Source organism: Puma concolor, chromosome F2, assembly GCF_028749965.1.
Source record: "Puma concolor isolate L17-30 chromosome F2, mPumCon1.1.hap2, whole genome shotgun sequence".
NCBI classification, from domain to species: Eukaryota; Metazoa; Chordata; class Mammalia; order Carnivora; family Felidae; genus Puma; species Puma concolor.
In genome coordinates this window covers 328,929-340,183 of record NC_141684.1, presented here as the reverse complement: position 1 = coordinate 340,183, position 11,255 = coordinate 328,929, and the positions used below count along the sequence as shown (strand labels likewise).

General features: G+C 63.5%; 3 protein-coding genes across 10 annotated transcripts in view; all 3 read right to left on the bottom strand.

Moving 5' to 3' along the window:
• Nucleotides 1-357: 357 nt before the first annotated feature.
• Nucleotides 358-5,473, bottom strand: LRRC24 (leucine rich repeat containing 24). 4 transcript variants are annotated; one of them, XM_086695828.1, is made up of 5 exons: nucleotides 5,155-5,473; nucleotides 2,871-3,121; nucleotides 2,437-2,715; nucleotides 2,105-2,273; nucleotides 358-1,403 (listed from the first exon to the last, which is right to left on the bottom strand). In XM_086695828.1, exons 1-5 carry the CDS (start codon nucleotides 5,471-5,473, stop codon nucleotides 475-477), a joined length of 1,947 nt encoding a protein of 648 aa, XP_086551954.1. In that variant the 3' UTR covers nucleotides 358-474. The 4 variants fall into 4 exon arrangements, with proteins under 4 accessions (XP_086551954.1, XP_086551955.1, XP_086551957.1 ...); XM_086695829.1 differs by having other exon boundaries at nucleotides 2,105-2,264; XM_086695831.1 differs by having other exon boundaries at nucleotides 2,871-3,206; nucleotides 5,155-5,471.
• Nucleotides 5,474-5,603: 130 nt separating this feature from the next.
• On the bottom strand, nucleotides 5,604-7,216 carry CF2H8orf82 (chromosome F2 C8orf82 homolog). Its single transcript, XM_086695868.1, has 3 exons — nucleotides 7,022-7,216; nucleotides 6,317-6,365; nucleotides 5,604-6,049 (listed from the first exon to the last, which is right to left on the bottom strand). The coding sequence occupies exons 1-3, from the start codon at nucleotides 7,181-7,183 to the stop codon at nucleotides 5,604-5,606; spliced, it is 657 nt and encodes a 218-aa protein (XP_086551994.1). The 5' UTR covers nucleotides 7,184-7,216.
• A 755-nt stretch (nucleotides 7,217-7,971) lies between these two features.
• The window catches only part of ARHGAP39 (Rho GTPase activating protein 39), a 111,444-nt gene continuing 108,160 nt past the window's right edge, over nucleotides 7,972-11,255 (bottom strand). For all 5 annotated transcript variants that reach the window (XM_086695813.1, XM_086695814.1, XM_086695815.1 and 2 more), the window contains 4 exons: nucleotides 10,932-11,131; nucleotides 10,078-10,169; nucleotides 9,579-9,748; nucleotides 7,972-9,493 (listed from right to left, as the gene is read on the bottom strand). In XM_086695813.1, the coding sequence (XP_086551939.1) occupies nucleotides 9,299-9,493; nucleotides 9,579-9,748; nucleotides 10,078-10,169; nucleotides 10,932-11,131 (657 nt within the window). In that variant the 3' untranslated portion in view covers nucleotides 7,972-9,298. The remainder of the gene's footprint in view (nucleotides 9,494-9,578; nucleotides 9,749-10,077; nucleotides 10,170-10,931; nucleotides 11,132-11,255) is intronic.

The following is an 11,255-nucleotide window of genomic DNA, read 5'->3' as shown; positions in this document are numbered from 1 at the left end:
GACAGGTCACTGGCTCTGCTGTCCCCTCCAGCGTAGCCACTGGGTAACAGCTGTCTTCCGGTCTGCTGTCCCCCTCCCCCTTTCCTGGGCACCTCCACAGCCCTTCGCCTCTCCCACCTTGGGGAGGCCCCAGGTCCTCCAGCAGGCTGGAGGGCCAGTGGCCGGACCTGCAGAGCTAGCGATTAGGGTGATGCTGGAGGGATCTTTTCTGGAGGGCTTCGGTAGGGCCGTGGGGAGCCTCCTCGGCCACCGTCCCTTGACGCCTTAGGGATTCTGTCCGCAGAGCCGGGGGTCCGCAGGTGCCTGCGCCCCGCCCTCGGGCCCCCAGATCCCACACATGGCTCGCCGCACACTGCGCAGCTTTTACCCTTTACTGACTGCGCTGGAGCATGCGCGGGGCGAGCCCGCGGGCCTGCCAATCCGCGAAGACTACGTCATCAGCGAGCGCCCGCCCGCCCCTCTGGGCCGCACTCTTCAGCAGTGGATCTCGTAGGCTGCCGGCGGCTGCAGCGGGAGGCCCTGCGCCGGCCCGGTTGCTGCGCCATCGGCAGCCTCCGTCGGGCCCTCGGCGAAGAGTGGCTTGGAACGGTCGATGACGAACATCTCGTGGCCTCGCTCGTCGCGGAGCTCCTCGAGCTGCGCGAAGGTGCAGGGCCCGTCCGAATAGTCGTTGACGAACAGCGCGCCCTCCCCCGGCAGTCCCGGCGCCTTTTTTCTCTTGCGCCGCCGGCGGCAGATCATGGTCGCCAGCAGCAGCGCCGTGAGCGTAAGGAGCGCGATGGCGCCCGCGATGGCCGTCTGGGTGGCCAGGCCCAGGGCGCGGAAGGCCATGCTGCCGGCCTCTTGCAGGGGCTCGTGGCTGACGGGGCCGGCGGCCGGAGGCGGCGGGGGCGCCAGCTGCAGCTGCTGCTGCTGGGACAGGTTGACCAGGAGCTGGAAGGGCACGCGGGCGGCGCCGCCGGCGTTGGAGGCCTCGCACTCGTACTTTCCTGCGTGGGCCAGGGTGATGTTGGTGAGGAAGAGCATGCCGCTGCCCGTGTCAGAGGCGCCGGGCCCGCCTGGGCGCGGTGCCCCGCCTTCTGGCTGGATCTGGGCCCGTGGCTGCCCTTCACGAGGCTGGGCCACCTTTCTCCAGGTCACCAGGGGCTGCGGGTAGCCGGAAGCCTGGCAGGCAACGCGCAGGTCCTCACCCAGGTTGGCCGTCACCTCCAGCGGCTCCACGTGTACAGAGGGCGGGATGCAGATGAGGCTACTGCCAGATATGTCCAGGAGACTTTGAAGTGCCAGGCGCGGGGGCTCTGCACACATGATGTTCTTGTCCCTGGAGCTGAGCAGCCGCTGGCCCCCTTCCTTGATCCATGCTCCCAGCCAGTGCAGGGCACAGTCACAGCGCCATGGGTTCTCTGTGGGCAGAGCAGTGGCGGACGGGTAGCTCAGGAATGGTCCCAGAACAACCTGTGCAGTTGGGCTTCTGCTGGCCAGAACCGGAACCCCTTTCCCACCTCCCCGAGAGGGGCCCCTGCCACCTCTTCTCTGACCTCAAGCTCCCTGGAGTGTGGGCAAGCTCTTCCCTCCCCCTGCAGTCCTGTGCTGCGTGGTCCAGTTCACTAATTTCTAAGAAAGCCTCTGCTCCTTTGAAGTCTCTCCCTGCAGCAAGTCCCATTACTTGGGTGGATAGTCGTTGTCCCCAAAGGCATCCCACAGCACTGAGACCTCGCCAATCCTGTCAGCCTCGTCCTCAGGTGCTGTGTCCTGGAAATGCCAGCCCTAGTTTCGTCTTTCCAGTTTCTGTCTGTCCCCCCCCTTCCCCCCCCCCCCCCCCCCCCCGCATAGCTCCCGAGTGTCCAGTCCCTCAACAGATGATTTCTACCTTTTCTGTCTTAATCCTTAGGCCAAGTCCCTGAGCTGTGCCCCTTCCAGCACTCCCATTCCTATCAGCCGCCCATGGGTCCAGGTGATGGTATGACCCTGCAGAGCGCTCCTGGATGGTCTGGGATTCAGAGCCACTGCCATCAAAGCCCACTCCACACCTGGGCCTGCTTCCCACTGCCACCACTGTGGCCGAGGAAGATACCCTGGCATGAGAACCTTCCCCAGGAGGTACCTGTGAGGCGCAGGACCTGCAGGCTGGCCAGGGGCTGTAGGGCCTCACGACTGATGGTGCCCAGTTGGTTCCTGCTGAGGTCCAGCAGTGCTAGTGAGGAAAGCCCAGCCAGGGCCTGGTCCTCCAGCAGCTCAATGCTGTTTTCCTGCAGGTGCAGCTCCTGCAGTCGCTGAGGGAAGGACAGCACATCATCAGGGGAAGGGGCCCTGGCGGCCAGGTCCCCTTCTTACGGAGCTAACCTGGGTTAACTTTTCTCCCTTTCGCTGCTCTAGCCCCGCAGGGCAGGTGGAGGTATCGGAGGACCCTTGCCCTTGCCCACCTTCCCCCCTCACCGGTAGGTGCAGGAAGGTGAAATCCAGCAGCTGCACTAGCTGGTTACCAGCCAGGTAGAGTGCACGCAGCTGGGCCAGGCCCGCGAAAGCGCCAACTCGCAAGCCGCGTAGCCGGTTGCCGGTGAGCGCTAGCTCTAGCAGGCGTGACTGCGCGCGGAAGACGCCTGGCTCCAGGGCGCGCAGGCTGTTGTTGTGCAGGTAGAGACGGCGCAGGGCGGCGAGAGGCGCCAGTACGCCCGGTTCCAGGCGCGCGATGCTGTTGTCCTGCAGGAACAGCGTCTGCGGGCCGGAGGGAGGGTGGGAGGGTGTTTACCCTGCTGAGGGAGTCTCCCTCCCCTGGGGCTCTCCAGCACCCACGGGGACATTCACACACCCCTCCCTCCGTGTCGCGGGCACCTCTAGCCCGCGGCCCAGTGGCCCCAAGCGGTGCCCACCTGCGTCCCGGGTGGGATTCCGGACGGGACGACGCGAAGCCGCAGGGCGCCGCACTCCACCGTGGCGCTGTAGCAGCGGCAGGCGGCTGGGCAGCCGGCAGCGCGGGGCGGGAAGCCAGGGAACCACAGCAGCCACAGCAGCAGCAATGTGGGCGCCCCCGGGGCCATCTCCCGCGGGACCGGCCGCGGACCACGAAGCTGCAACCTCCTGACGGGCCTCCTTATAGTCCACCCTGGATGTGATGTGCCTCCTGAAACACAGGTTGGCAGGCCTGCCCCTAACACTTGAGAGCCAGCGAAGAACATGGATGGAGGCCCACACCCTGTGTCTAATTTCTGAAAAGTTATAAATCAGCTCAAGCAACCGATAAAAACAAGAAACAAACAGAAAAGTTGGCTTTTTTCTTTGCAAAAACACAGTCATGAAGATTTGGAGCATCAGGTTCCAATTTAGAATTTCCAGAGTTCTTAGTCTTACCACACTGGCCATGTGGGGAGAGCCAACACCACCCCAGCCCCCTTCTCTTCCCATCTATTTCCATCTGGCACCGTAAGCGATTTTGCACTCATGCATGTGGGCGTCTCTACTTTCTAGCAATTAGCCACTCCTTGACTCTAAGGTACAAGAGGCTGGTGCAATGTGTGGGCTTGGGAACATGTAGGTGGTGAAGCCCAGGACCCAGTGCAGGCTAGAAGGGGAAGAGGCTCTAGGAAGACATTTCTCCTTGTCCACATGGAGATGTCCAAAAGCAGAGCTCAGAGCAGAAGTCTTGTGCCCCCAAGACGAAGCCCAAGGCCCCACACCACGTGTCCTTGTCTTCACCTGACCCTGACCCAGCATTAAGTCTAGTCCTTTTATCCCTAGAACTCATGCTCTGTCTCCTGACCCTGGGACCCACCTGATGTATGTTGATGGGAAACATGGGTAGAACTGATCCTGGGAGCCACCAGCCACAGGAAAATGCAAGCATAGCTTGGCCAGCCCCTGCCCAAGCCCTTGTGGGGGTGAGGGTGGGTGGAACAGCTTAGACAGAATTAGGGTTAATTCTCAGGAACTTGTTAGACAATTGGGGGATGTGAAACACAATAGGAAAGTCAGTTCACGAACCATGGCCTACGTTCTCTCTGTTTCCCAGAAAAGTGCTTCTGTTTTGGGGAGTAGGAAGGGCCCTGGAACAGCTGGGTTGGGGCCTTGGGCCACCAACTGGGTTTCTAGGATAGTTCCCAAGTGGGCTCTGGGAGCAGTGACCTCCTGGATGGTAAAGGAATATATAGTGTGTTGGGGATTTATGCACATGAACCGGTGATCCTATAAAGATGGGAAGGCCTGTGTCTAGTTCCAGGCACAGTGAGTCCAGTTTTCAAGGTGGGGACATGGGCTGAGGAGCCAGCTAGTCTGGAGCCAGGGACAGCAAAGCTGAGGGTGTGCTGTCATGCAGCCTCCAGCCCTTCCTCAAATGGTCCCCACTCTGAGTAACTACCTGTTTTCCAAGTCTCTCTGCTAGCAAGAGTGAGTCATGTGGAAAGGGACCAAGTGCCCTTGATGTCTGTTCGAATCTTGCTCTAAATTGTAACTCATATGATTATTTAAAGTCACTAGAAATGAGGTAGGCACAGCAAAAGTTTTAATGGAATAGCTTTGGCCCAGGCAGAGTCAGTTCCCAGGTGTCTCAGGATGTGCGTGAAGCCCAAGAATCTAAAGGCATACTCTGGGCTCCTGGGATCCACTTCCCTGAGCATAAGGGCTGGTTCAGGTCTTGCCCAATCAGGCTCCAGCAGCCAGTCCTCTAAGTAGAGGGGCTTCTTGGCTTCCTCCTCAGGATTCAAGGCACTGTTCACAGGGACACCCCCTAGACGCTGATTGGAATAAAAGGGCCGGCCTGAGCAGGGATGAGGGCCCAGGCGGGAAGAGCAGAGGAGGCCAGCCCAGAAATCCTTTTACCCAGCGGACAGCCCTCTAATCCGGTTGGGCAGGGGGCGGGGCGTCACACACAGGATTCTGCGATGGCTGTTACCGTCTCCAGGGCACCCATCTGTGCGGAGACTGGAGCGGCGAGGAAGCCCTGCGACCCCCTCGGGAGCAGTGCGAAGCCCAAGTCGCGTGCCTCGATCCCCCATGGTGTCACCTGCATCCCCTCCAGCTGGGTCTGTCCCGGGCCAGTTCAGGGCAGGGCGTGGTCCCCGCCAGGTCGCCTCCCCTTCTCGATGCGCGCTGGGGACATAGCCGGGAAGGCCCCCGATCCCACCCCCATGCCCACTGACCTCGGGTCGGGCGCCCCCTCACCTGACGCTCCCGCGGCGCGGCTCCCCCGCTGAGCCCGAGGCGCCCAGGCCCACCGAGCAGTGCAGGGCGGGGGAGGGGCGGACGCCGCTCGCGCACGCGTACTGGAGCCCCTGCGCCTCCAGCCGCGCCGCCGGGGCCTGCCCCTGTAGGCGAGGGCCGAACCAAAGGACGCCCCAGGCCCGAGGTGTTGGGGGTGGGGGAGGGGGGGGAAGTAGAAGAGCCCGCGACCCCGCCCCTCCTCGCGTTCGAAGCCGCGGCAGCACCTCGGACAGCGCCGAGCACCACGGGGCCGCGGTGCACCTCTGCCGCGCACGCGCATTCGGCCGGCGCGCTCTTTCGGTGGCGCGTGCGCAGCGATGCGCGGCCCGGGCCACAGCGGTGAGGGGAGAGAGGGCGGGACCTCGGCGGGGCCAGGGGCACCAGCGGCCGCTAGCCTTCCTGCCTGCGGCTCAGGGCCGCGAGGCGGCGAGCAGCAGCGGGGCCAGGTCCATGGTGAGGGCGAGGCGGCGGCCTTGCCAGCGCACGTGTGAGGGCAGCGCGGGCGCGCCGGGCGGGTACTCGAAGCAGGCGCTAAGCTCGAAGGCTAGGGCGGAGCGCACCAGACCCACGCCGCCCGCTCGCTCTGGCGCGGGGTGGTAGAGGCGGCCGTTGGCGGCCAGAGGCAGCAGACGCGCCGGCTCGAAGGGCACGGCCAGGGCCTCACCGCCGCCGCAATAGGAGAGACGCGGGGGCCCGGAGCCCGAGGCCAGCAGGTGCGTGAAGACCACCGGCCGGTCTTCGCAGCGCAGGAAATTGCGCTCTCTGCCGCAGGGCGAGAGGAAGGGGAAAGAGGCCTCGTAGCGACCGCTGTGGTTGGGTCTCAGGCGGGAGAAGAAGGTGACCAGGAACTGTGGGTCTGGAGGAGAAGGACACGGTTGCTTACCATGCCACGCTACCCTACCCGGGGCCCTACTTCCCCAGGCAATCGGCGCGCCCTGGGCAACGCCACGGGCTGGCGCCGGATGTGGGCACACCATCTTGGCCTCACTCTAGACAGCAGGGCTCATGAGCACAGGATGCCTAGTCCTCTGCTTCGGACGGGCCAGTCGGCAGGCTGGGGAGCAGAGCCCACCAGGGCCTTGCCGAAGGGAGAAGAAAGGTGGGGAAGAAGTTGCACCGGTACCTTTGAAGCAGGTGATGAAGTTCTTCATTTTGGAGTCATCCAGGAAAAGCTGCAGACAGAGGGGCAGGCCGTGGCCCATGAGTCCCAACTGGAAGCCCGACAGAGTCGGCCCCAGGGCGGGGAGGCTTGGGCAGGCCTGAGCCGGGGCCAGTGTCCACTCTCCTTGCGCTCCTGTGCACGCCGTGTGCAGGGAGGCGAGTGGAAAGTAAACCTGGGGACCCTGCCAACATTCCTGCATCTATCCCGCACTCGGGGCCGTGCGGGTTCCTGAGCTGCCATGTCCTCCCTGTACCTCTCCCTTCCTCCTTAAAAGTTTCTAATCAGATGTGCCACCTCCTCCGCGGAGGCTCCCGGACCTGCTTCCTCCCGGATATGCTGGATGATTCCCCTGCCAGGGCTTGCAAAACAGGCAGGGCGACCCGAAGCTGGGGATCACAGGGTCGGGCAGGATCTGGGGATGCAGAGCGCACGAGACGCAGTAACGTGTGGCAGGTTGGCTGCTGGGGGGGCGGGGCGGGGGGCGACCCCTCTCGGGCTGAGACCGGGCGCCCCAGGCGGTCCAACTCTCGGTCCCACCTCAGCAGTCAAGTTCTCATTCTTTAGAGACCCCGCCCACCCATCCGGCCCCGCCCCTCTCACAGGCGCCCCCTCTCTGGCCCCACCTCTCTAACCAGTGTGCCCGCTCCGGCCACGCTCCCGGCCCACCTGGCCCTGATGATCCACATAATAAAAATACTCTCGCGTCTGGGGCTCTGGGGTCTGGCCCTGCGTGTAGGAGACGCCCCCGCCCCCGCCGCAGGCCCGGGTCCCCGGGGACCGCGCCAAGACCACGGCGCAGGGCCGCAGCGCCCTGCATGCCCTCCACATCTTCCTCCCGCGCCGGAAGCGGCGCGCGGGTCACGCGGGACTGGCGCTGCGTGAACAGGCTTCCTCCCCGCGACTCCGCGGCCTCACACTTTGGTTCCGGCAGCGGTCGCGGAGCTCGCTTTCCCGGATCGCGCGGGATTCCAGGGCTGTGGGCAGCCCCGACGCTGTTCATTCTCTGGCCTGCGGGAGCGGCCCGTCCTGCCAACCCGCCGGGGTGGGGGGTGGGGTGGGGAAGAGACCGCCTGCCGGCGGGGTGCGCACGCGAGACGGACTGGGAACGGGGCTCTGGCGGGAGTGCAGGTTCTGTCCCTGTCCCTCTGCCCTCGGGGGCCGACCGCCGGCACTTGCCTCTCGGCCTACCGCTCAGAAAGTCAGCTTGGTGGGGCGGAGTCTGCGTGTTCAAGCAGCTTCGGAATCAACACTGCCTAGCCGGCTATGGCAGATTGAGGGTAGGGAGGGTCGCAAAAAGCCCACTCCCCGCGCAGACAGGCCTTTATAAAGAGGTCAAGAGACATACCCCGGGGGCCTCAGAAGGCGCAGGGCGGCCCAACACCCACCTGGTGCCTCCTCCCTGGCCCTCATTCCCAGGAACCAGCCTTGCTTGCAGCCCACCGCTCCCCCCCTCCCCCCCCCCCCACCCCCCCGCATTCTCCTCTGGTCTGTCCACCCAGGTGACTGTGCCAGCCCACAGTCTGGCTTATGTGGTGGGCTGCCCAACCCCCAAACCAGCCCCCTGCAGCCCTGCTGCGACTGGAAGAACAGGAGTCGACAGAAAGTGACCATGGCTCTCAAGTGTCCGTATGTATTTTATTCACACAAAGTGTTGTCACCTCTTGAGTCCATGCGTCAGAGCCAGAGTCTGTGGCCGGGCCACCCACCCCAGGCCCGGAGACCACCCGACTGAGGACGCTACCTCAGGGAACACCCGGGCCACGGCAGGGCTGGGCTTTTTTGTTTTTAATAAATAAAAACTCAACTCTAAAAAATATATATATATATATATGTATATATATATAAACTGGGGAGAAATTAAGTTTTACAATTGGAACTCAAAATTCCAAAATGGAAAATGTACAAACTGAGAGTCTAGGTACTTCCTAACCCCAGCTCTGGCCTTGAGGAAGGGCACTCCTGGGCGCTCCCTGGTTCCCCAGCTTGGGGTTCCTTCCCTCTCTTCTACTGCAGGTCCCAGATGGGGATGGGGCAGGGTTTGGTTTTTGGTCAGGAGCCAAGAAAGTGGCGAAGACAATGAAGGAGTGAGATCAACTTGCTCTGCAGAGGACAGGCTAGGACGGCTCAGAGATAAATAGCATTTGGGTTAAAACTATGTCATTAGCAAATTTAGTTCTTATATCTTTCCCTCTATATCTCTATACACAGGCGGGTTGGTGTGCTGGATAGATTCTGAATTTATAGTTACACGAAGAAAAAAATACTCTTGCCCCCCACCCCCACCCTGCCCCAAGAATGCCTGCTCAACCCTGCCCCCGACCCCAGAGGACTTTGGTTTGGGGGCCCCTCCCTACCCAGAGAGAGTCTGCCAGGCCCTGCTCTGGTGATGGGACAGCCCAGTGCCCTGGGGCCCCCAGATTCCCGCGGTCTCCACGTTGGAGGCCACAGGTGGCAGGGGGCAGGAGGAGGCTGCAGGCCAGGAAGGAAACAGAGGGGAACCGGGGAGGGGCAGAGGAAAGAGGGGCAGCCGGGCAGGGTCCAGGCCAGGGCCAGGCTGAGCGCAGGAGCCCCAGCTCCAGGGGAGGGTGGCATGTGCTCTCGGGCCGGCCGGGAGGGGCAGTGTCACTTGGCTCCAGGAAACAGAAGGCACTTTCTCGGGGCTGACCGGCCGGTGGTGGGCGGGGCGGTGCCCACAGAACTGGCCACGAGGCAGCGGGGTGGGAGGGGGGTGTGCCCACAACCCCTCTGCCCTGGCTGCGACCTCAGGCCCGGGGCCTGGGTGGGAGAGCTGGGGGCTTCCAGGGCTGGGGCGGGCATGGGCGGGGCCTGGCATGCTGCCTCCGCGGCTGGGGCGTTCCCTCCCCCCTCCCGGCGTGCTCCCCTGCCCGGGCACACACCCGAGCGTCGGCTCTGTCCCCATCCTCGGTCCTTGGGACCCACGTGCTATAGCACGCCCTCCATGAAGCTGGTGTCCAGGTGCTGGATGAGCACGCGTAGGAATGACATCTCCTTGCGAGTGTTCTCGAAGATGACGCGCGGGTCGTCCGACCGGCAGCGCAGGCAGTTGGGTGCCATGACCATGGCCAGGTTGCTGACATCCATCTTGGTGATGGCCACGTTGGCTGGCTGCACGAACACCTGCGGAAGGGAGAGGAGGGTGGGCCCAGGCCGGCGTGTTGAGTGCTGGGGGGGGGGGGGGTGCGGGGAGTGCCCCACCGCGTACCTGAAGGAAGCGGATGAGGTAGCACAGCACCAGGCGGTTGATGCGGGGCAGCGCGTGCACCACGGCCACGGCGGCCTCAGGGCTCTCGTAATGTGCGATGCACTGCTCGTAGAACTCGTGCGGGATCAGGGGCTCTTCCAGCTCCCGATACCACAGCTTCAGCAGCGACGCTACAGACACAGGGCAGGGGGGAGGGGGAGGGCTCAGCCCAGCCTGCTGGGCAGGCACCCCTGTAGTGGGAGCAAGGGCGAGGCAGGGGATGTGTCGGGGAGGGGAGGCAAGTGGCGTGACCAGACTGGAAAGAGTCCACCTAGCCCAGGTAGGCTGCCCAGGCCGGCCCTGGAGGCCTGGGGGATTGTGCAGGGAATGAAGGAGGGCTGCAGGAAGGAGGCCCCAGGGAGACTCTGATGGGCAGGGGGTGTCTGTGGTGGAAATGGACCGGGAGCCACACTGTTCCAACGGCCCAGACCCGCTCCAGCTCCTAGGGAAATGGGCTCACCAGGGACATGGGGGTCCTCCAGGCCTGTAGGCACCTTCCACTGGTCTACCTGTAGCTTCAGGGCGTTCACTTCATCAATGTCCCCAGGAACTCTGTGGAATACACGGGTGAGTCTCACCGAGTTGGAATCTGTCTTGCCCTTGATCAGGCGCCTCCCCATTAGACTGGCCTCTTTTCCACCAGGGAGAGAGGTGGCTTGGGGCTCCTACCCCATGCATGCTGACTGCTGTCCCTCCCCACTCTGCTAGCCACCCCCGTGCGGATGCCATTATCACCGAGGCCACTGAGGATCAAACCCACAAGCCTGTTTCCCCAGCTGTTCTCTTGGGGCTTGGGTGGAGGGCCTTGTACCATTCCCCCCCCCCCCCCCCCCCCCCAGGGCAGGAGCTATCATCCCTATTCACAGGCGAGCAGTCTGCTTGCTGTTGCTGTGTCTTTCTAGGCTCATGTCTTTGGCTCTGCCTGTGGTTGCTGTCCAAGTGCCTTCTGGGACCCTGGTGGCCATTTCTGCTCAGGAACGGTCTCTGGCTGACCCCCCTGCCTAAAGTCAGGCGCGCTGCCATTCAAGGGGACGGCTCTCTGACTTGCTTCCTAAGGACAGGGCCCTGCCCTGCCTCTCCAGGCTACCTAGTGGCCCATTTGCCCCAGGGTGTCCCTCCCCCCCTTCAGATGACGGCCTCCTGTGGGGGGCCTCTCTGGCTACTCCCAGGCAGGGGCATGGGTCTGGACCCCAAAACCCAGGGCTGAAGCAAAGAGGTAGGCCCAGTGGTCCTGGTGCCTGATGGTTCCCGCCTGCCTGACACACAGTGCGGCCACCCGAGGCTCCCACACCCAGGGCCCAGGTTGCGGGGCACCTGAAGATGCCTTCCGTCTGGTCACCGTTGAGCGCTAGCACCTCCTCGGACAGACGTGTCTGTACCCAGGGCAGCTGCCGGTCAGGGTAGCGCTCCTTCTGCAGGCTCATGACCTCCTGCAGTGCGCTGCCAAACATGGATGGGCTGAACACAGCGTTCTTGGCGTGCCGGATCTCCTCCACGTTGGGCTTCTTCAGCCCCTGCCAAGATAGCCCAGCTCTCCGTCTCAGTGTGGCCCCACCGCCCTGCTCCCAGCCTTCCCTGTGCCCTGGGCTGCCTCTGGCTCGGCCACCCTCCCTTCTCCCCTGTCCTCTCATCCCCGGT